Genomic DNA, 25,786 nt, shown 5'->3' with positions numbered 1-25,786 from the left:
TGGGTCTGAAATCCCATCATAGCCACAGGGGATACAAGCCTAACACTTCCCTTCCCTGAGCAACTGCTCTGACTCCCAGATTTCTATACAACAGCTGGCTACATTTCCAGTAGAACACATATAACTCTCAAATGGATCTATGCACAGAGTGGAGTACAAGAGGCTGGAGAGCAGCCCCATGGAAAGGGATCTGGGGGTTCTGGCTGAAGGCAAGTTGAACATGTGGCAGCAGTAAGCCCTGGCAGCCAAAGGGGCCAACTGTACCCTGGGGTGCATCAGGCTCAGTGCTGCCATCAAGAGAGAGCAGAGACTGTTGCACTCTGCTCTGCACTGCGTGGCCTCAAGCACTGAGTGTGGGTTCGTGTGCCACAATGTGAAAAGGACATAAAGCTTTTAGAGAGCATCCAAAGGAGGGCTATAAAGATTTGCACTTTAAAAGCCTTTTTCCTTTCAGGCCAAGCATCCTTTTTTTTTCCTAATAAATACTAGCAAAACATTCTGCAAGCATTTTTTATATTACTGTATCATACATTTGTATCTATAATGCTTACTATTGTTAAAAGAAAAGCTCTTTGGTGTTCCACAGTTTGATTAGTGCATTTTGTTTTTTGAAAGTATATGTAACAATAATATATAAAAAATGTTCTTAATCAAAGGAAATATCCAGCAAATAACCTAGAATGTACACTAAACAATTAAACTTCCATGAGACTTAGGAGTTCAATAAATCTAAAACATAAGGTATAATAAGATATAATACCTGATCTGAATATGCTTCTAATAAAAATGCACCAAAAATAAAATATTGTAATTTATACAGTATTTCATGTTGAAAAACACCACTCCATTGCTTTCCTTCTTTATTCTATTCAAAAGTATTAATATTTGTAAGGGTAATTTTAAGCTAAAACAAAGTATAATTTTCAGAATTTTAAATTACACTGAAGTACTTTCAAACAACTTCATTTGTCCAAAGTACATTTTTTCTCTCCTACAGCAATGAGCTTGAGTGCCTCCTTCTTTTTCTCTCTCTTCTGCTTATTTATTTTGTTTTTACTGTGAATCTATTCTCCTTCAAAGGTGAGCTGGAAAGTCAGAATGCCCATCAGGATGCATTGCTGCACCTCTCAAACTGTGTGAAGGAGACTTTCCTTCTTCCTTTGAAAACAAGATACCTTTTTGCCTACCCCAGAGGGACAAATATTCTCTCTTTGTAGTCCTTCAACTTTTCCATCTCACCAAACAGGACAACCATCAAGGACATTGCAGATTACCATCTTCAGTCCTCTTGGATCAGATTCCATTATGTCATGTTTTTCCAATTCGTAATGGCATTTTCTAGCAACTTCTTGTAATGCTAAAGGAACTAGTAACTGGTTGTATCAAAAGCTTTTTTTTTTTTTTGAATTAATTTACTTTTTTTTTTTTTTCCAAATAAACAATATTTTAACTGCCAGAAGCACTACTTCATTAAAACACCTTGAATATTTCCATTTGGCAGAAAAAAAACTCACATGGTAAACGTTTTTTGAATAATGGAAAGAACTAAAGCAGATGAGGAGATTATTCCAGTTTTCTTGTTTTTTTGTCTGTTTTGTAGTGTTTTTTGTTTTTTTTTTTACTTTTCTGTGCATAAATACACAAACACACATTTTAAAAGAAAAAAAAAAAGTGCCTTCTGTTCCCACAGAGAGCCTCGCTTTACTGATCTAACATTTCTGAAAGTTGAAATAGATTTCTTCTCATTATAAAACTTTTAGCAAAATATATTCCTGATATGTACTAATTTTTTTCCAAATTCCATACAACTTCACACACACATACACAAAAAAAAAGCAACGTGAGAGAGAGTTGACTAAAACATACCTAGTATTTGCCAGCTTAATTATAGCTTTAGACAGCAGCATTGGCCAAAGTTCAGTTTGACATGTTGTCGCTGGTAGTAACAAATTACCCTCTTCACTGAAAGGCATAGTGTCATCCACAGTGATCTTTCTCCAGCAGCCCTATGGTGGAGGGGAAAAAAGGAAGAAAAAACCCTGAACTTGTAGTCCAGAAACAGAACACGCATGTAAGAGGATTTTATCTGTTTTCCCACAAATTGAATTCTACTTTAATTTGATCTATATTATGGATTTTCATATAATATCACAGAAGTAATGAAACTGATTCTTAGCATTTTATTACTACTGAGACTTTTTACAGTCTGTTTTATCAAGCTTAGTCTAATTGTAGCTATTCTAGTTGCATCTATTCTACATGATTTACAAAAATAATTTTTCCTTATCAGTTAACCACTGGTTCTATCAAGTACTAAATTGTAATAAATAAATAAATAAATAAAATCACTGATGAATTTTCATTAACACACATCAAAAATTCATTGAAACTTCTCCTACAAATGTCTTTTCAACAATTATAAATTTTTCTCCTAATGTATAAATGTATGCTGCTAAATGCACAAAATTTATAGATGGCTGAAGGTAAGTACTCACCATCCAATACAATTTCACTACGTATTTTCCATAGCTATTGTACAGAGGCATGTGTCCCTTAGTAGTTTTAGTGAAGGGATAAATATGTTCCCACGGCCTCCAAAACAGTGTGGATGTTCCAATAGATAAGGCCTTTTCATTAGATATTTTCCAGAGAGCACAAATCTCACTTATAATCCATCGCATCAGCTGAAAGCAAATAGAAATATATCAACAAAAAAAAAATCAGCTTATATTTTCTAATTAAGTTAATTTACATTAGAATGATGAGCAAATAAAAATAACTCCTGTTTTAAATGAAGAAATGACACAAAGCCATAAGCTATGGCTTACTGAAAAAAAAACAACTCAGATCAAATTTTCTGAAAATCTTGTCTAACAAAGAACTTTATTACAATGAGTACAGGCACACGACAAATAATGCAGCTTGTCACTTGCTGAAGAACAATAAGAAGATGTGTTTTCAAATGGTAACAATTTTTAAAATTTCAAATTTGAGTTTTAATTCATTTAATTAATTTTAGATCCTGTTTTATTTCTTTTTAAGATACAGATCTATTAAATATGCCATAGCTTGAAAAGTATTACAAGGCTGGTAATACAATGGTTTATATGGAAAAAATAAGAATACCTTTTTACTACAACAAATTTGTACTAAATCGATGATTCTGATTGACCACAAAGGTTAAAAAGAGATGAAAATAAATAAACATAGACAAACAAAGAAATAAACAAGCAACACACAAATAAAAAAATAAATATTTCTGTATTTCCACCTACCTCACTACAAAATAAATGTTCATTTGCTGAAAAAAGATCACATGAGATCTCATTTTTGACCACCACAGGAGTCTAGGAGAAAGTAGATTAGTTAAGTCTATAGCTAAATTATCAGAAAAAAAATTGAACAGTAGTGACATAAAAAAATCAGATATTTTGCAAGCTTTTATTAGACTTTTACAAACTAGAGGTTGCTGATTTAAAAATCTGTTAGCTGTCTCGGTGTTTCTTAAAAGTGTCTTTAAATGCAGATGTTCAGGATTAAAATTAATAATTGTTCTTACCAGAAAATTTAAAAGTGGAAACAAAAGCATATAAACAGAGATTTCGTCAGATTAGTCATAATATTAGCAATTCTGCACTTAAATATCAATGATAATATTGTTTCATGCTCCAAGATTTCCCTGACCCTCCAATGTGATGCAAAAGTTCATTTAGATTGCTTGCTTGTTTTCTTAATTTCCTATCAAATGCTGAAAGTTTGTCTACATTTCATACAGTAAGAGGCAAAACAGTAGAGAGTAGAAATCAAATCATTTCTTTCAGACAAGCCCATGCATAAGTACTCAAACTTTTATTTGTATTACATAATTTTGATTACTAATACTCATGTATGCAGTCGATTTTCTTCTTGCAAGCATTTTAGAAATACTATACTAGGCTTGTATTTTACTGAACTAAGTATCTCTGTGCCTCTCATCACTTACTGGTGATCACTGCTTGATTCTATGCTTATCACACTAAATAGTACTTAATAGCCTTCCATCACTTCAGATTCACATTAATTTTTAATAACTTACAATATTCCTCATCGCTATCACTATTACATCTAAAACACATTGAACTATAACAACCACCTAAGTTTAATCAGATCTTAAAGCCAACCTTTTCTTCGCAGTGGTCTAAAGATAGTTTTGAATCTATTTTTAATATAGAGACATGTTTCCATGGCTTTCTGTGCTCCTGCCCTTATCTTTCAGATCCCTCTACTCAGTGTATGTGTGTTGGCAGCACTTCTCTTCCAATCTTTCAGTCTTGTCAATTACGTCCCTGACTTCTTCCATTCCTCCATTAAAAATGAATCTTGGAGCTGCTTAATGTCTAGTTAATAAGAAATAAAACTGACAAACTGATAAAAGGAAAAATGACAACATTAAAAACGTTTAAAGATGATCACAGTGCTTAAAAACTTCATTTAATTTGAGGAAAAAATGCTTTAAACCTAAAAACCAGCAACTGCACTGGAGAACGCTCCAAGCTTTGAAATTGGAGGCTGCTTGTTTTCTTTGCAATTCATTTTAAAATGAAAGTGAAGAAAAGCTTTGCATAATTTTAAAATATTCTGTTTACCTTCCAGACAAGTACTGTCAAAGATGTAGACACATTCTGAATGCATACGGTTGAAATGCAATATTTAAGGTGGGAGAGTGAGAAGAAGTACTATGTTAATACTAAGTTAATCCATGGTTTCAGGATAGATACTTTACTGCTCAAGATGTCTTAGCTGGAACAAAGAAAGCTTGTTTTGCCATAACACTGATTTTTAAGTGAGAAAACAGGAACACAGAACAAGATGACATCTCTCTCATCAGGTGCTTTCTAAAAGAAAAAAGCAGAGCAGACATGGAAGAGTACACTACCATGTTGTTTTGTACCAGGAAGCGCTGGTGCACTCAGACACTGTAAAGTATCATTTAAAACATTATGTGTTACAGCCAACACTATAAGGAAAGAGATTAAACTTCACATCCCTTCTGAGGCTGAGAAGCCTTGGATGTGATGCATGTTAACCACCGCACAAATTACCAGCTCCTGGATGCACAACAGTCACACGGTCAGGATCACCACAGATGATCATGTGGATACAAATGCCTCCATCTTTTGAAATAATTTCCTCTGCACTTGTGACTTAGCTGGGTAGACTTTTTTTCCATTATGATTTGATTATTTCTTACCTCATTCGCTGAAAACTCTTGTGGTCGTCTCCATGAATGTACTTTTAAGGATGCTGGCAATTCTATTTTTCCTTCAGGATCATCAAAGACAAGCTATGGAAAACACACACACACACACACACACACAGAAAAAAAACACTAAAATAAAGAAAAAGTAACTTCAAAAAAAATTAATTAGCCTATGGTGTTTTCCACAAGATTTAAGTAATTTTTTGTTCACATGATATCTATAACAGGACTAAAACAACGTGAAGTCCAAACTGACAATTCAGCACAAAAACTGCTTACTCTGTTCAGAGAAATCTTTGTGGTATGCATTATCAAACTGTCCTACACTGAATGTTTCCACTCTTTCCCACCATTGAGAATTCCCCCCCCCCTCCACACAAACACACCTCAAATGTTTAATTTTTTTATTCAAGACACCAATCTGCCATGTCATCTCTAAGTATTTTTTCTAACTCATTATTTCTAAAGTTTTTAAAGTTGAAACCTGAAAGTAAATTTCTGAAGCAATTATTTATACATAAAGCAATTGAAATTGCCATAGAAATGAGGAGAGCTACAATTATACACCCATGAATTAATTTATGAATTAATCATTGAAGAGAAGGCATCATATACTTTTCAAATTTCCATTTCCAAAGCAATACTTACTCTCCACATAAACAGAAAGCATCAGGATATATATGATACCTGCTTACCTAAAAGCACAATGTAGGACAACCATGTGCCTCTGATACTGCTTATATCGCCTAAGAAACTGATCAGTTACACAGTTAGTACATTCTATTTGTGCCAGGAATGTTAAATAGTTTTAGATTTACTATAGGTTCCTGTGTGCTTCATAGGCCAAAGTGTATAAATCATGCCTTTTACAAGCCAACTAAGAGAAAGAGTTTCTAGGGTAGAAAAACAATGCTTTGAGTACTTACTGACCAAATGAAGGAAATCGAAAATATATCTCAAAGTCATAAAAAAAACAACCAGGCAACAAAAACCTAAACCAAAAGTCTCCCAAACTATTTTCCCACATTTATCTCTCATTTGCTTCATTGTGTAAGTTCCTTCAACATACTAATCTGCAGCACAAACTCTATAAAGTATATGAAAGGAAGTAACCACACTTTGAAGCCCAGCTGATAATCAGACAAGATTCAAAAGACATTCTAGAACTGGAAAGGCTGAGGATTTTCTGTGTCTGCTAAATGTTTTACTTTATGCAAAGTAACAGCGGATCCTCTACACTCCAGAACTGCAAACAGTTTAGTATGTCCACAAACTGAGGTGTGCAGTAGGAAAGACCTCAACCTGCAGTTTTTCCCTATAAAAACACTGCTAAGATACGTGCATTCAAGCTTTTGAATCTAAAGAGCCTGCACAGAAAGGATTGTCTCAGCATGTTACAACAGTTTGCCTTCTTCCCACATCCTCAGCTTCAATTGTGTTATGAAATAGATTTGTGGGGTTATAAGTTTTTAAACCATTAATGTGATAATAGTGTACAAATGTATTAACACTTCCTTTAAGATACAGCAAATGTACAATGCACAACATATTTATTTATTCATTTAGTTTGCTATGAAACTACTTAAAGTTATTGAAAATAAATGTTGAAAATTAATATATTTATCTGCAAAAAGTAATTTTTATAGATTATTTCTCATAACTTTAAGTGCAAAAACTGACATGGTACAAAAAAGAAAAACCAAACAACAAAAACAAACACGTGTCACACAACTTACAGAGATAGGACTTTTCCCAGCCTTTTCTTTCTCTTTTCCAGCTTTTCCAGAATCCCATTTTTCTGCACTGATGTCAGCTTCGTTCCATTCCGGCCAAATGGGAAATCTTGAAGCACCTACGTGGTAGATTGGTACACTGGAAAACAACCAGACACATGAATGAAAATAAACAGTATAATGCTGTGCAAAGACAAACAAAACATTCACTTTTTTATTATAACGTAATAATAAAAATGTAGTGTTAGTAATTGCAATAACTTTTTGTCACTAAGATAAGCAAGATTATAAAACTGCCCAATGATTTTAGAGGTTGTGAAACAACTAAAATATTTCAAATGAGGAATCCTGCTTTAAGTTAATTGGACAGCTGAAGCGCAAAATGAGAATCCTGTTGACTGATTTCTTCCTTCTTCCTTTTCTGCTGCTTCAATCCACAATTCTCTGCTCTTTTCTATGCAAATCCCAACTTATGGGATTCACAGCTTGAACAAGAAATGATGCACAGCGCTGTTTCTCACCACCAGCAGGATGAAGCCCAGTCAGTCCCTGAGTAGCCCCACTGGCCATCTCCCTCCGGTTTTATTGTTGATCATGATGCCTTATGGTACAAGATATCCCTTTGGTCAGGTGTGGTCAGTTGGTTCTGCACACTGTTAGCTCCTTGTGCACACCCAACCTTCTAACTGGCATGGCAGTGGGAGAAGCAGAAAAGACTTTGATTCAGTATTTACTTTAAAATAGCATTTTCACTCCAGATTCTTCTCCCTGGGCTTCTATCACCTTAGATCACCAGAATATAGTAATTTTGTGACTCAGAAAAATAACTGATGCGCTATGTAGGTTTTTTTTACAATATATTAGATCACTATTCTTTCTACTTCTTACTCTCCTCACACGTTTTCCATTTATACATTGGCTTACAAATTTAGAAACAAAATACTCTTTTCCTAACCTCCTCCTGCAAAAGTCATGTCACTTATCATCTTGTTGATGATATCACATTCACTAATTAAAAAAAAAAAAGGAAGAGAGGAAAGAAAAGAAAAAAATGCCACTAGTATAATCAATAATCAATATCTCTATTGCATCAAGTATTTGGTTTCAGCTGCCCTAGTAATATAATCAAAAGTTTAGATATTCAGTGACAGGCAACAGTTCAGAGCATGGAGGAATATCATAGTATAGAAAAAAGTGAGCATGCCACTCTGGATCTCAGTTCCTTTCCATTTGAGCTCTGTGTGAAAAACAGAGGAAGCTGAGGATCTCTTTTTAAAACATTTCTTTACCATACCTGATACTAAGAAACAATGCGAAGTCATGTTTCCCCAGATACTTGTACATCACCCAAGAAATTACGAAAATAGTAACTTTTCTGAGTTTCTTTCTCCCACTGTTTCTTCTTGCAAAGACAAACCTGATCTTAGATTCAGCCACAGGAATGCTGGGAAGATTGCAAAACATCTTTCCAATACTTCTAAAAAACATGACATGAGCTTTGTTCCTCTCTTTGGCATTTCTACCACATTGGCTTCCATAAAATAATTTCGTGCCTTCTGTATGGCACCTGAGTAATTAACTAAAAATCAAAAATCTCTATGTCAAAGGGCCTCAATTCTTCTGTGAATTTAGGTCAATCCATTTGCAAAGTACTTAGCAAGCCTTGATAAGAACACCAGGAAAGCTCATTTCTTCAGTGTTACACAGATCTCTAAGAAAAGGATAAAGACAGCTCTGCTTAAGTAGATGAATAACCTGTAGCAAACAGAATCAAACAGGTTATTTCAGGAATGTCTTCCAGTGTCAGAGCACAGTTATTACTACTTTTTTCTTTTGGTAACACTATTTCTGCTATACAGTTCTCCTGCGGGAAGCTGTTTCCTGCAAGATTGCTCTGAGTTACAGAGGAAAAACAAACAAACAAAAAACCCTATAAAACTAAGACCAACAGGGAGTACAGCATTTATTGTGACATTGCCACTGATAAATTACTGAATATTTTCTTGTGCATGAGTCTATGAAATTTGAAGGCTACAGATCACAGCAGACTGAGCTCTCAAGAAGTTCATTGTTTTAATTAGAATTAACAAGAAAAGCCAATATGAATACACATTTTTCTAATTAAAATGTAATCTAATCACAAATTCAACATACTGGTTTGCTTCTATGCTATTTCAATAAGTTTATCATACTTGCTTTAGAAAGAATGCATTTATCTATCACAAAGCATGAAACTATACAAAGTTATAGGTAGAAGATAAAAAAATAGCATTAAGAAATTGACTGTACAAATAAAATTTAGGCAAAGATCCATTATACAGAGTATACACTGAAATATTTCAAACAATGAAGTATTTCAAGCAAGCTCTTCATCTTCTTGGACAGAAAATGTTAACTCAGCAAATTCTAGGTTTGTTTCACTGTTTTTCTGAGAATAATAAAAATACTGGCCACAGAAACGAGAGTTATAAACAAATACAATAAAATACACAGTAAAAGATAATAAATGAAAAGTGGATGCTTTATGCTCTGGCACGACAACACAAATTCTCCAGGAATATCTCTATTTTTTGTTGGATCACAATTTAGTATTAGTAAAGTAATGGTATTCAGATGCACACTGATGCAATGAATATCTTCTTAAGAACATTCATAAGCCAGGTAATTTCACCCAAATTGAACCTAAGATGATGATGCGCACAGATTGCTCTGAAAGTAATGCTCCTATATATTTCCATGGAAACTACAACAGATATACAAAGAGATATAATAACACTATTAGATAGAGCAAACTCACCTACAAAACATTATTTTTCAACACTGTCACCACCATTAGCAATGCATTTTTTTTAGCAATGAACAAGAGTCTGTATGCCATTCTCATCAAAATGTGCACCAGCACATTTGCCACTGAAACGCACCACCAACCACCTCACTGTGCACACTGTTTGGTCCCCAGAAACGTTCAGCAAGCTTTGATGAACATCAGTGGGTGCCATTATTTCCACATGGAGGAATTCAGTGACATACCTTTGCTTCATATGCACTTCCATGTCAGATGTCATTGTGTCAAACTGCCCCTCTGCTACCATCTGTTGCACAGCAACAACATGTAATCGAACATTGGTGGGAAGGTTCAACCTCTACTGCCATACCACCAACATCTCCCTCTGACATCGTAAGCCAATTAAAAAAAATAGACTGCATTACTTCTGGAGTAGCCCTCGTATTTACTCACTAACATTTCTATGTCTAGGAAAAGTAAGCGAATGCATGGTGGTATGTTTTGCTCTTTGTTTCAGATGGCTAAAATTCAATTTACAGAGACATTTCTACTCATTGGTTCTGCAATGCAAAGTCAAGCCCACTACAGATTTACATTGCTTCTAAGTTATCTGAGAGAACAAGAAGCGCCTTGTCACAATGGTTAGTCAAAAATAAAATAAACCCCTCCAAAAGGCTCTGGACAGCCATTCAAAACAAAAGAATTCTGTCCATCTTAGGAGTGATTGCAATTAACAGACAACTAAATGAGATCATGATCTCAAAACACCTATTCCTCAGAATAATCAGGAAACTAGTTGCACATTGGAGATGAACAGCTGTTGCAGCCCAAGATAAACCACAGCTCAAACATTATTTGTTATAATCATAAGCTCAAAACTATTTTTAATGGCAGCCCAATTCCAACAAATATCTAGAATTAACCCTTAAATGGATATGACTAATCCAAAAATTGCAAATGTAGAGCACTGGAAAAAAACTGGACTAATATCCTGTCTTAGTTTTATCTGGGACAGAATAGCTTTTTCCTCACAGTGCCTGGTTTGATGCTATGCTTTGGTTTTAGAGACAAAACAATGTTGATAACACACCTATGTTTATTGCTGCTAAACAGCATTACACAGAGCCAAAGACATTTTCAGCAAAGAGCCCAAATAGCTGGGAGAAGAGAATTAGAAAACAGAACTCACATATATATTTTTGCCATTTCCTTTTCTCTAACTTAGTATATAGTTTTATCACAGCCCACAGGTTTTACTTTGTTGTTTTTTATTCTCACCACCATCTCACTGGACAGAGGTGCGAGTGAGCAAATGAATGTGTGGTGCAGAGTCACCTGCTGGGTTAAATCACAATGTATCCTCAGCACCTTTTGTCTGAAATTTTAGCCATGCTTTAAGCCTCCAGTAGAACTTAATTAGAAACCACCACGCCATATTCATCCCTGTGGGATCAAGTACATTCTCATCAAATATGTGGACAACACCAAGCTGAGTGGTGCAGCTGATACGACAGAAGAAAGGGATACCATCTGGAGGGACCGAGACAAGCTCGAAAAGTGAATCCACGTGAACCTAATGAGATCAATAAGGCCAAATGCAAGGTGTTACACTTGGGTCAGGACAAACCCAAATATGTGTACAGGATTTGAGAAGAACTCCTTGAGAGCAGCCCTGCAGTAGATTATCTGGGGGTCCAGATAGACAAAAAGTTGGATATGAGCCAGCTCTTGCAGCCTGGAAGGCCAACAGTGTTCTGGACTGCATCAAAAGAGGAGTGGCCAGCAGGGTTGCTCCCATGAGGTTCCACCTGGAGTATTGCACCCAGGCCTGGAGTCTCCAGCACAAGAAGCATACGTAGTTTTTGGAGTGATTCTAAAGAAGGGCCACAAATATGATCAGAGGGCTGGAGCACTTCTCCTGTGAAGAAAGGCTTTTCAGCTTGGAGAAGAACAAGGTCTGGGAGATCTCACTGTGGCCTTCCAGTACTTGAAGGGAGCTTACAAACAGGACTTTTTACATGGTCTGATAGTGACAGAAAAAGGAAGAATGATTTTAAGCTAAAATAGGGAAGACTGTGGGTTACAGATAACTGGAACAGGCTCCCTAGAGCGACTGTGGAGTCTCTTTCTCTGGAGATATTCCAAATCCATCTGGACGCTTTCCTGAGCAACCTACAGTAGGGAACCTGCTTAGCAGGGGGGTTGGATTAGATTCAATGGGTCCCTTCCAACCTGTACAGTTCTGTGATCAGATTTTAGAACAGGATGCCCAGAGAAGGTGTAGATGCCCCACCCCTGGAGGTGTTCAAGACGAGGTTGGATGTTGGATGGGACCCTGGGCAACCTCATCTGGTGGGTGGCAACCCTGCCCATGGCAGGTGGGTTGAAACTGGGTGATTTTTAAGGTCCCTTCCAACTCAGGCCTGTCTACGGTTCTAGAATTATGTGATCTCTGACTGAGGCTCATGTGAGGTTGAAAGCATGCATACACATGTATGAACAAATTTAAACAGTTTAAACTAATATAACAATCTCCTCTCACCACAAAATGTGTCACAACACAGCTACAAAAATGGAGTACAGAGAGTAAGCGTAAACAGTAGCCTGATATCATCTCAAGCAATACTATAAACTGAAAACTTACAGAAGAGCATAAAGGCACATGAAATATATTTCTCTTATTTTGACAGTCTCCAATCATTTTTAGTTCAGACACTTTCTGAACGAGTTATGGTTGCCCTGCATTCAACAATCTTCAGTATATGTAATTTTCATAGACTCATTCCAAGCAGATTTTTAGCATGTATTACATTTATATTAACCAGCAGTAGAATTCCAATGCAACACTGAAAGCAGCTTCAAGTTCAATTATCATGTAGTTATCCACAGGACAGTTCTTCCCATTCTTAAGCTTCAGTTAATCTAGTAGACCCCTTCCCCCAAAACAAAATAAATTAAGAAATTTAAAAAAATAATTAAAAAAATCACCTGTTCAGACTATATTCTCTGAACCACTGCTGCAATTTAAATCTTATGGATACTTACCTGAGGAACACATACTGGCAATGGGTAAAATTGCAGTTTTTGCTGACTTTTTATCCTAGGTCTTTGGGAACTCAAGTATGAATTAGCAGTGGAGCTATTTTTCGTGTTCTTACTTTCTCAACCTTTAATCTTAATAACAAATATGAGGTAATCCCAGGCTTTGGTGCAGTAGCCCATTGCACAACATCAAGCAGCTACTTGCTACTTAAGGCAATCAGGCACATAGCTAAACAAGAATAATTTCTTCCAGCCAATGTGGGACCCAGCTGGTCCCAACAGGTGCTGAAGAACCCACTGGCAGTTAATAATGCTTTTGGCTGCTGCTCTACCTAATACAATTTCTAATGCCACTGTGAGCTTTGTCTGCACACTGGGAAATCGTGCCTGTGCTACAATTATCCCTAACCAAGTCCCCTACCTTGGCACTGATCATTTACTCCTCACTTTTGTCTCTGATAACTGAAACCCTAATTCAGATTTTTTCTTTGTTCTGGCAGATGCTGATGACTCAGGCTTAATTCAGAAAATTTGGCTCAATGGCATAAGAGTTTCATCAAATTCATTTACAAAGCATTTTAATTCATTATCATTGTTACAAGCCAGAATCTTCAGTGCTGACAAAGACATCAAATCCACTGAATCACTATAGCTGTTGAAACCTGGGAAAGATCAGATTCTCAGTAGCCTCTAATGATGCAATTAGGAAAATCTTTAATGACTGCTGTTCTTTTCAGCTCTTCAGCCTGTCATCTTTAAATCTACCTAGGTCCTGAAGAGAACTGTTACCTAATTAGAGAGCAGTAATGAAGGGATGCCCAACGGAGCATCCTGAAGATAGACTTATGTGAAGTCTGGCTTATTGAGTATAAAGGAAACTTCACATCTTCTTCCTATGCTTCCAAGCTCCCCTTCCAGCACCAAAACATGAAGTGCCAACAATATGAATTGATTTTCCACAGTACATACTGTGCTGACTACTGCGAGCATTTATGGGGAAAAAAAAAAATAAGAAATCTGATCTCACTAGAAATCCATTTAAGTAATTTAAAGATAATCAAAATTCTTTGTCCAGATATTTATACACACTACTCTCAAAGGGCTTCTGCACTAATTTATCTGTAAAAGTTATTATTATAACACTGTAGTTCCTGGCGGTAACCACTGACAGTTCTCACCAATTTTAAAAACATTATTTTCAAAAACTATTAACCTTCTTTTCTTTTTCATACTACTGACAGTTCTGTTCAATATTTCAGTGATTTGTAGACACATGAAAATAAACTCAATTTGCTAGAAGGAAGACAATATTTCAGAAAAGACAAAATACTTTTGACACTTCTATGCCTCTATCTGCAAGATGTGCTCAGACAAAACAGAGATCCTAGGGGAAAACCTACCTCACAATTACAAAGAATAGTGAACTTATGGGACAACACTGTCTCAGGCAGCATGTGGCCTTCTATTTCTTTGTCTGATACATGGATAGCAACATTACTGAAGTTCTCATAGACAGACTTACATAAAATTTGTACGCTAGAAGGTGTACAGAACTATGCTGAACAAGCTTACTAACAGAATCCACATGAACAGATGTCAAGGAAATAGCTATTAAGTAACTGCCATATGTCCAAATGTAGCAGCTCCAATCCCATAGTGTATACATAAAAATATTTACTTTTAACCCTCCCAGCCCACTAAAAAGACTTGTGTATGGGGCTGCTGAATCACGGCCTGAACCTTTGATTGATCACCTGAGGCAAGCAATGAGTCAGCCACGGGAGCACAGGTGAAGGCAATTCACCTGTGCTGCAGGAAGGGGTGGAGCCTGGCTGCACCTCTCCTAGACCCATTTAAGAGCTGACTGCCAGTGGAGAAGGAGCTTCATCTTGTGAGCCCAGGACAGGGTGAGTGACTTTCTCTCATTTCCTCCAATATAAATTATATTAGCCAAGCTCCTGGATATATATATATATACCATCTGTACATCCATTGATTAAACAACTTGGTAATAAAATACCATTAATAAAATATTCACAATCATTACTACCATTAGCCTACTGTTAGCAGAAAATCACTATCTAAGGGAACAGATCAATTCCTCCATCATGAGGATTGCAAACAAAGTGAGGATTAAGTCATAGGGTTACCCAGAACACTTGTATTATCCCTGTGTTCAGCAACTTTTATCAAATATAAATAATAAGAACAGCACTAAATCATTTTGTCTCAGGGTGGATTGCTGCAGAATCAGCTCAGTACTCTAGTAATTTTTTTTAATTTTTTTTTTTTTACAACAGTGACACAGATCTACAGCACATCCGTACTGTAACACAGATATTCTTTACTGCACACAATCTACTTCCACGTGAAGATCTATCGTGGACCTGTCAACCTGTCTGCTATCAGTAGCGTTCCCATAATTCTGGCATCTCGCAAGCACAAATCCTGTGGCAAAGGGGAAAGCATTCTAGAAGCAAAGTGAATATTGGAGAATGAAACGTTGCTTCCATTTTGCACAAATCACAGTCTACAGTTCTAAGTTTTGACCAAACTGCTGATCCAAATAAAAAGCTCTCTGTTAACAGACTGCAATTCAAAATGCTCATCTGCCTAGTTGCTCGATATCTCCATGGGAATTTTGTGGCTTACAGCAGTGCTCTGCAAACTAGGGTTTGCAAACAATGTAGAAAGTACCAGAAGTTGAGTACTGCGTGTATGTGCCTTATAAATACATAAATATGCTAATCTGAGGGAAGTGTACTCAAAATTCTTTGCAAACAGTGATGTGCAACCAAAGAAGTTTGGAGACCATTAGCTTACAGCATGACTACAGGAGAAAAAGAGATTCCAATATTTCACAGAATCACAGAATTGTAGGGATTGGAAGGGACCTCTAGAGATCATCGAGACCAACCCCCCAAGCAAAATTTTTGGCCATTTCAAATGAACTGAGAATGCCAAAATATCTTTTTGTTGGTGGGTGTGGGATACAAATTCCCATCCACACAAACAAAGGAACTTACCTTGTTTCAAAAACAAGAAGAGAGGCTATTCAAGGTATCTTAAGTGTTCTTGTGTAAACTTTAAGCCCTGCTGTGTTCAACTCCCAACTTTTAACAGCTTTTACTGATTAAAAAAAAAACAACAGACCCTCGCTCACCCCTTTGAATAGAATACAAAGATGTTTTCACCAATGTGAAGACAGTATACAGCCTATAATCAGCTCAAAATGCACTCACAGTTTACAGAGCATGCAAAACAATATTATTAAAAGTATAGCAAGGCCACACTTCAGGTTTAATTTTCAACTGTTTTATAGCAGTAGAATCTGTGATTTCATGAGTAAATGAGGCTACTTTTCTTGTAAAATGTTTAAGACAAAAAGTTTAGGCAAAAATTTAGAAAACACCTTATTACTAGCTTTTCTTGACTCATTACCTATAGCTCAAGAGATCCTGAAGAAAAATTTTCCCAACATCACAAACAAGATATATTTTGTAGTTTACTGCTCTAGGCCAGACTCGTAGTGCCCTAAAACAATGTTTTATCATCCATCCATCCGTCTATCCATCCATCCAAAAGGCCTGACTAATATTTCAGGATGATAAAAACTGAGCAGGGATAGGTTAGTCAGGAAACCAGTACTAGAACTGCTATAACATCCAGAGTTTTACTGCCAAGACTTGCTCTAGCTGGAAAGAGGACAACAGCAGAGCAAATAAGCACAATAAAACATGATACAGTTTAAATGGAAATTACAGGCTTGATGAAAAAACTTAATACAAGCTATATATTCTGTGTTGTGAAGGTTCTACATTACAATCAAGTGATTGTAACTTCTTCTATAGTCTACTAATTCATCACTAAACCACCATTAGGACATGTTCAAGCTACTCCTCCCCGTGTAAAACAACCCCAGTGAAATGAGTATATACTCCTGTGCTAATACTAAATTAACACTGACGTATACAAGACATTAGCTCCATTACAATTACCTGATAATTGCAGAGTGTGATGAAGCATGTCTATTGCCTATTAGGTCCAACAAGAGATTTTAAATATCTTGTGAATATTTCTCCTACTCACACTTCAAAGGTGTTTCTATAAAACTTAATGCCATTCAATCCAATTGTAATCAGATATTCTCTAGTCTCAACTTGACACAGGGAAAAGGATTGTGGTCTTGTTTAATAAAGCTTTACGCAACAGTGTACTAAAGAAAAGAAAAGATACTCTTCCAGATATTCTAATACAAATAAATAATTTCATATGACTGACTCTTTTACCAGTTATTTTGTATGATATGGGAGAGAATTAATCATTTTACTATATAAATATTACGTGTCTTTATATGGTCAAAGAAAAAAATCTCTTACTGTAAATATGGCTATTAGGGGACAAAATATTTTGGATGACATCCAATCAGTTTCACACACAGTGCAAGGCAGAAAAACACTACTTTTGCCATCTGTGCTAGGAAATAGAACTATCCTTGCCAGCTTCGATACTGACTGATTTTTTTTTATATTCTGTTTGTAGCAGTAAATACAAAAGGCTGTATGGCTATAGCTAAACTAAGAAAATAAAAAGGTGTTACTAAGCAAAGGGATGCAGAGTGGAAAAGGGGAGAATTAAAGATACTGGCTGACCACCACAACAGAAAGGATATCAAAATGTGAATCCAGACGTGAAATGTGAAACATAAATATGAATGTGCAAAACAAAATATTTTGTTGAAAATGCTGGGTGGATGGATATGAAATAAGAAGAAAGGGGCATCTGAAGAATGATTTCAAGGGAGAAATAAGTGATACATCTGATACCTTTGTTTATTGTAGTAAAGGGAAGAAAAGGGCATAAGCACATAAACATTGGTGCTACAAACACCTTTTGTCTGATTCCTGACAGCACTGTGCATGAACACTTACAAAGTTTTCACTGAGAAGGTTTCAAAAACCACAGAAATAAGATCATAGATCAAAAGTGAAAGTAGTGAAAGAAATGTTACACTTTCCACTTATTTAGTGAAACTGATGTGCTGCATCATTAGCCATTTTGCCCTGAAAAGTTCAGCTTAGTTCCTCTAGTCAGTGAAAATGAAGGTCATGTATTTTCCGAATTATTTTCCAGATTCAAAGTTCTCAAGTTTTTTAAACCCCAACAACTCTTTTAGTGAAAACTCTCTTCTGTCTGCTTGCTACCTTAACTCCAATGCTTCATACGCATACATTGAATGCACCTGGAGCCCAATGATCTTCAAGGTTGCTTCCAGCCCAAATCATTTTGTGATGTTATGATTCACAGTATGAGCTGTGACCAACATTCTATCTCTCATGTACAGAATGACATATCACAATGTGAGCACCTGCACATTACATGCACTCTGTGGTCTCAGCCCTACGGCCCTCCTCAAGGTCCAAGGCGAACATTTTGACATGCAAAATCTTTTTGTCAGGATTCCATTACCTGATAGGTACACGAAAAGTACCATAAGAGGAAGGAAGTACAACTTCCACACGAAGCAGTGGGCACAATCTGGAACACAGGAGGCTCCATCTGACCATCAGGCAGCACTTAAGCTCTGTGCAGGTGACAGAACACTGGGACATGCTGCCCAGAGAGGCTGTGGGGTCTCCTCCTTGGAGATCTCCAAACCCTGCCTGGACACGGCCTTGGGCACCCTGCTCTGGGCGTCCCTGTTTGAGCAGGGGTTGGACCAGATGGATCCTGAGGTCCCTGCCAAACTCAGCCCGTCTACAGCTCTGTGCTAAACCTGATCATCCAGCTTAAAGAATGAAAACAAACAAACGAAAACAAAGCAACCCCTACCTTGTCTATAAACCCTACTTTGACTAAGCACCCACTCGAGCAAGCAAACTTTCTCCGCACCGGCTATTTTCACGCCCAGGATCGCAAACAATTGCCTCCTCCATATCCGCACCTCCGTCTCCACGCGGGCCGGGGCAGAACTCGGAGACGGGCGGGCGGCTCGCGGGGACGCGCTGGAGGCAGCTCCCCCTTCCCCGGGGCCGTTACCGCCCGCCGAGATCCCGCGTTCCCTCCTGCGGCTCTTACTCTTTAGCGGAGACGCCCAGGATCCCGGAGCTACTGCGACTCCCGAGCTCCTTCTTCTTGCCGCTCTTAGAGGCCATCCCGGCAGCGTCCGCCGCGTTGCCGGGCGACCTGACGCGCCGCAGGTAGCGGCTCAAGCTCCGCCCCGCGGCCCAGGGCCCCTTGGGCCAGCCCACGCCACGCATGGCGCCGCTCCTCTGCGGTCGGGACGGGGAGGAGCAGGCGACGGCGCTGCCGGCCGGGAGCTGTTGCCTCTCCGCGCGCGGCCCCGTCGCGCCCGGAATGCAGCAGGGCGGGAATACAGGGGGTCACGCGGATCCCTCCGCGCGCCGCACATCTTGTCTGTGAGCATCGTGGTTCAGGGACAGAGGTGGGGGGCAAATCCTGGCGTGTAGGAGAGGGGCAGAAGCCATCTGAGAGGATGCGGGTATTTTGCCGCTCGTTAAGAAGAGTATGGCTGAAGCCGAAGAAGAAAGACTTGAAAGTGAAACGGTGTTATAGTTATTTGTTGTAAAACGTGGTAACCTAAACTCCTGTATAAAGTACCTCTGTAGAAAAAGGCGGTGACTGAATACTTTTTTCCTGAATCTTTCCAAAGACAATAGTTTGGAAAAAAAGAAAATCTGAAGACATAGAACCATTAAGTTTGGAAAAGACCACTAAGACTCATCTAGTCCAACCACCAACCCATCCCCACCACGTCCCCCTTTTCTTGAACACCTCCAGGAACAGTGACTCCAGCACCTGCCTAGGCAGCCCATTCCAACGATTTATCATTCTTCTGGAAAAGAGATTTTTCCTAATAGTTAATGGGCTTGAGCCCCTTCCTTTCATCCTATCAGGGGAAAAGAGGCCAAGACCCATCTTGCGACAGTCTTCTTTCAGGCAGTTGTAGAGATCAATATGGTCTCCCCTGAGCCTCCCTCTTCTCCTGTCTGATCAACACCAGTTCTCTCAGCCACTCCCCATAACAGCTGTGCTCCAGACCCTTCATTGCCCTTCTCTGGACATAGTCCCAGGCCTCGATGTCTTTCTCGGAGTGAGGGGCACAAAACTGAACACAGTACTCGAGGTGCAGGCTCAGCATTGTCACATGAAAAAAAAGTGCATTTTGTTATGAATATTATAATCACATGCATAAGTTTCTGTTGTTCTTTATTTGTTCAAGAGTAACCAGTACTTGCTTCAAACAGAGGCATTTTTGTCCACTACATTCAAGTAAATAAAAAGCACAAAGACAAGAAACCAACCAACCAAGTAGTTCTGTACTTTGTAAGGAGGTCACAGACAGAATGTACAAGCATTTACCCTTCTCACATCAAAATAGAAGACATAAGCTCCTGACAGGAAGCCTATGATTCCTGGAGTGATTAGAGTTTCACCAAAGTCAACTGCTTTAGGATTCAGCAGACACTCGCCTCATCTAACTAAAGTGACTTATTCAGATGCAGTCCAGAGATGACATTATTCCTAACAACTCATTTCTAAATAACTCACCCTTATTGCCATTCTCCAGTCTGCACTGCATAATGAAAAATCCTCCATAGAACATATATCTATTCATTTAGTCTTTTTCAAGCTAAGCCCTCCTGAAATATGAAAATCAATGAAAATTTGTCAAATCTTAAAGAGCACGAGTATCAAAAGACAAGGCAAAATACATAATGTTGCTACACCTAGAGGCTTTAGAGAAGTATCAGATCTTGATTTATATCAAGATGACAGAAAGCCAAACACTTAGCAATTTAAAAGTATAAAGTACTTCAGCATCGTTGCATTTCCTTCAGCATTATGTCCAGTGGCACTCATTTTAAATAAGGTACCTTGAGACACTTCTCACTTGAGAATCAAGTAAACATCTCTGGTTTATTTATTTTCAGTCTGAACAGCTGGCCTTCAGCCAATTCTGCTGTCAAACACTAACCAAGACATGCAGATGAATGCTCTCAGACAGTACCAATACAGGGCTGTCAGCCTCCCCATAGGATTCAGTGGTATCTGGGACAGTTCTCCTCTTCAGAAAATTTGGTTCCTGATCCCATGCTGCAGGGGACTAGCAAGGTTTGCAGCATGTGAGCAAATACAGTTCTTGTAGTACTATTATGTGAAAGACAACAAATGCGAGAACTTTGGTGTCTGTGAGCATTTTTGGGTGACAAAGAAGGAAAGAAGGCCTGAAAGCAAGAATGTATTCAAGCTACAGAACTCTCAATTCTTTGCTCTATTAAGTGATAATCACTAAATATGAAGTTAAATATACACCTTTTAACATGATATTTTACAATACATTTATTTATGATAGCAATGGCATTAAAAGCATATACCCATGTGGTTTGTGGGAAAAAAAAGTTTCTGAAGTTTTACACCAAGGTACTTTTTTTTTTTTTTTTTTTAAGCCTATGATTTCATGTGGAACGCCTTGTGAGAGCAGTTCGTCTGGAAAATGAGTTAATCTGAATTTTTTAAAATGCTTGTTTCCAGTTGGCCAAGAATCTGTGAGGTCAAATAAGCTATTTCATTGGCCATGAAGTATGTCTGACAGATAACTCCTGAAAGGAAAAGATGTTAGGCAAGAAGCAGTCTTACAGATGGAAACAGAAATAAATTTATGATTATAAACGAACAGTGCAGTTGTCTGTCAGAAATCCATAGCAATAACTGAATAGACCCTGAGATAACACATACTTACCATAACAATGGATGGGTCACTTCCTGATCAATATTCTTCTAGGAAGCAATTCGGAACACTGTTTTGTTGTTGTCAGCATTATTTTCTATTGTTCTTTAAAACATTACACAGTTAACTGCTGTTGTCAATTCAGTTTTAGTCATAAGTATTGTGCACTTTTCTTGTAGCTGTAAATACTAGTTGTAGAGAACTAGAAAACAATAACCATTAACAGGAACACTGCCAAAGCTTCTCTTGGGGGTTTTGGAATACAGACTTCACTCTTCTCCAATTTTACCTAAGGCATAAGGATTCCAGAACAAGACATGAGACATTTTCCATCTTGAGAATGTCTGGAAATGTGATAGTGAGCAAATTTTATTAGTGTGCTGAAATACTGATGGGAAAACTACAGATGAATACTGTGCAAGTCAAAACAAAATTCCACTTAGAAATACAAGGGTTGCTTGGTGTTTTTTGCTTTTTAATGAGAGTAGTCAAACACTAGCATTAACCTTCCAATGGGACTATAGACTCATGAAACTGAACGTGGTCATGACCAACTCTGCTGGAGTTGACTCTGCTCTGCACAATGCCCTGATGTCCCTTCCGACCACAGTTACTCTACAGTTCAGTGAAGTTTAAGTTAGACATGCAAGGATGAAGAAGATACCCTGAATCTTTAGGTATAAGAATGCTACAAAGCTCAACAGGATATGGAAAGGAAGGTACAATTATTTTGATTTTTTGGAGGGGGGGAGGTATGGTTTTTGAAGGGTTTAGATTTCAAGGCTTTTTTCTTTTTTTGTGGCAGTTTTTGAATTATTATTAAAAAAAATAGAAAGTTTTAGGCTCCCACTGAATTAAAGAAAATTGCAACTAGCAGCCAAGTAGAAAATAGTAAAAATACGCAATCTTCCACCCACTGCCACTTAAAACTATCTAATAACAATGTATCTCACTTGATATTTTGGGGGGATATTTTTATACTAATCCAAGTTGCACTCCAATTCCATGTGGTAGAAGAAAGGATTTTGATGAACCATAGCTGTGTTACCAATTCCATTCATCTTCTCATTGATATTTTTGATAGCAGTCATGATACAATCTCATTTTTCATGCTGTAGCTCATTTTGGGGAAGACAATTCCAAAACATGGAGTAAAATGTTCAGCAGTAGAGCAAGCTCCACAGGTGGATCAGGCCCAGCATTGCTACTGACCAAGGGAAGGGGACTGTCCCACTCTGTCCTATACAGCCTCACCTCAAGCACCGAGAGCAGGTTTGTATAAGACAGACAAAACTATTAGAGAATGTCCAAAGGAGGGCTATGGAGGTGATGAAGGGTCTGGAGGGCAAGGTGTGTGAGAGGTCCCCTGGTTTATTCAGCCCAGAGCACAGGTGAGGGGAGGCTGCATGGCAGCCTACAGCTTGAGGGGAGTGGAGGAGCAGTGCTGAGCTCTGCTCTCTGCTGGTAGCAACAGGGCCCAAGAGAACAGCATGGAGCTGTGTCAGGGGAGGGTCAACTGGGGGTTAGGGACAGGTGCTGCACCAGAGGATGGCTGGATACTGGTGCAGAGCAGTGGGCACGACCTCAAGCTGTTGGAGTTCAAGAAGTGTTTGGAAAATGCTTTCAGACATAGGGTCTGGTGCAGAGCCAGAAGCTTCAGTCTTTGCAGGTCTCTTCCAACTCAGCATATTCTATGATTCTAAATATACCAATACCACTGAATCTCACTGGACATCTCAGGGCATGTTAACTTTGATCCTCTCTCTACTACTTCAGTATTGAGGGAACAGAATTCAGATAACCAGCAAAGGAAAAAGTAGATTAGACAACTATGCACTGCCATATCTTTGTTCTGTAAATTTACACTTGGTGATTCATTATAGGAATATCCACATAAAAATGAAAAGCTTCCTGGTTTTGACATTATATGAAAAATCCCTATCTGAACTTCGAAGTTGAGAGCACCTGTTGTATTCTAGCTACCAGAAGTGTTAAGTGGAGACATGCAGAGGCACTACTATTATCTTCCTAAAAATTACTAGATCTTTAGCAAAATGCTATTAGGAATTTTGATCAAATCCTGAGGGATGGATAGATAGTTGTGGTTTTAGAGTAAGAATGCACAATATTAATGTAATATTAACTACTGAACTGTAGAGACTACACAATCTCTCAGAACATGATTTTATTTTCATATTTTGCTATTTAAAGTTAACTTCAAATAGGGTAACTTTGCAGCAGACTTTTAAATTTAAATCTTGTTTGTTCTAATTAAAGGCAAGCTGCAAATCATTGCAAATCCTTTTTAATGGTGATTAACTTCAGTGCAGTTTTAAACAAATGGTTTAGTGCAATTGTAGTTCTGTGTAAAGGCTAAAAGTAAAGAGTTACACTAGAAAAATGCAGAATTGCTAAACAAATTTCAAAACAAATGTGATTAATATTTTTCAAGAAAAGGCAGGAACAAGGCCATAGATAAATCTGTAAACTCTCAAATTTGCTTTTCACCCTACAAAGTTAAACAAGTTACCTTTTTAAGTGAAAACAGTACTGCAACACACTTCACATTTTTCAGCATATGAAATGTAAAAGTGGCGTGAATATTATGAAACTTGTGCCATCATAGGTATGATAAGACAAGTGCAATGATAACTATTTCAACTATAGTAATCTCATCTAGTTGTGCTCAAAAGCAATAATCTAAAGAAAATAACTCCTCCCCTCCTTAAACAAGTAAATATTAGAAGGCAATGATTTGGGGTACCCTGAGGAAAAACACAGTTGAACAAAGCAATTCTTTAAATTCTTCTTCATGGAGAGAAAAAAAAAAAAAATTAAGTACTGAGATGGTGGCCCTTTACTTGTAGATCTTCCAAGCCAAGGCTATCCAAACACCATCGCCTCCCTATAAAGTTATTCTTAAGGTAGTTAAAGCAGAAAATATTCTGTGTATACAGACTGAAATGATAATTATCTAGTAGAATTTATTAATAATGAGCCCATGTAAGGAGCATAAAATGTCTAAGCAAGTAATTTCTCACTGAAGGAACATGTTTTTTAGATAGCATTAAAAGACTTTGTTATCGTGTTTAGTACTGTCCCCCACTTGGAGATGTTTGTTAAGGCAAAAAAAAAAAATCAGGTAAAAAAACCAAATGATTATGTGCAGTACAGGCACAATCCCTTCTAAATCTTCACTAGATAGACCTGAATCTGGCATGCTCCTTACTCTGACTAGAGTTCTGCTGCAGAACAAAGAGCTCTGAAGTGACCTTTCACATGCTGCCAAGTAAATGATGTATTTAAATACAGAATCATTATTTATATCACTGGCACTTTCACTAATACATTTCTCACTCCTGTGAAGTATGCTGTCATCTCTTTTTCTTACATTTTCCAGTAACTTATTATACAAAGGATGAAGGCGTATGCACATTTAGAGATCTGTTTCCATAGCAAATAAAGTGTATCGTAAAGGAGGAAAGCAGTCAGTTCTCCATTTTAGAATCAAAGTCATTAAGATATTAAAACTAGAAGACAGATAAGGGAGCAATAACATAAAAGCAAGTTCTTCAACATTCAATACCACGGTATCACTTCAAGTATTTCTACTTCCCCCATCATCTATCAAACAGTCTATAAGAACTATTTCCTAATAATAAATCACTACATACAGACAAGGATTTATACAGTTTAAAGAGGACTGAATGCTACTAAGACTCAACAACCAACTGAACTAACCAAAATTTTTAACAAAAATCTTCAGAGCTGGAAATAGTTTATTTTCCTTCCACCACATTTAAGTTGCACCTACATACACATTACATACAGAAAGAACATCAGTTTCTCCAGTTTTCATAATTAACCTTAAGTGAATAGAGGACACTTTGCATAACCACACATGCTGCACAGCTACAATGCAGAACAATTATATGCTATCTCCAGCCTTTATTTAATAAAACAGAATCAAGCCAAGTAAGACATTTTACTTGAAGAAAAGACTCAGATTTTTACTCAACTTGTTATCTCAAATCATTCCTTCAATACAGAGACTAAGAAACCAAGTAACTTATTTTATGAATGGCATATTCTAATTTGCAAAAGATAATAAAAAGTAGCAAAGGACCTCTGTTCATATGAAAAGACTGAAATGAATTATTTTACTACATTATAGCCTGTACATATAAAATAAATTATGTTAGACAGTTTTTAACTTACTAGCTTGCTAGATGTTG

At 37.5% G+C, this 25,786-nt stretch overlaps 1 protein-coding gene across 1 annotated transcript in view; it reads right to left on the bottom strand.

Annotated features, from left to right (window-relative positions):
* The window catches only part of ADGB (androglobin), a 73,853-nt gene extending 54,445 nt beyond the window's left edge, over positions 1-19,408 (bottom strand). The window contains 6 exon segments of the mRNA XM_010707152.2: positions 1,867-2,006; positions 2,496-2,684; positions 3,276-3,347; positions 5,231-5,323; positions 6,976-7,111; positions 18,878-19,408. Of these exon segments, the coding sequence (XP_010705454.1) occupies positions 1,867-2,006; positions 2,496-2,684; positions 3,276-3,347; positions 5,231-5,323; positions 6,976-7,111; positions 18,878-19,059 (812 nt within the window). The 5' untranslated portion in view covers positions 19,060-19,408.
* Between the last annotated feature and the right edge of the window lie 6,378 nt (positions 19,409-25,786).

This window comes from Meleagris gallopavo, chromosome 2 (genome assembly GCF_000146605.3).
Source record: "Meleagris gallopavo isolate NT-WF06-2002-E0010 breed Aviagen turkey brand Nicholas breeding stock chromosome 2, Turkey_5.1, whole genome shotgun sequence".
NCBI classification, from domain to species: domain Eukaryota; kingdom Metazoa; phylum Chordata; class Aves; order Galliformes; family Phasianidae; genus Meleagris; species Meleagris gallopavo.
The sequence above is the reverse complement of the archived record's forward strand: the minus strand, read 5'-3'. Positions and strand labels throughout refer to the sequence as shown.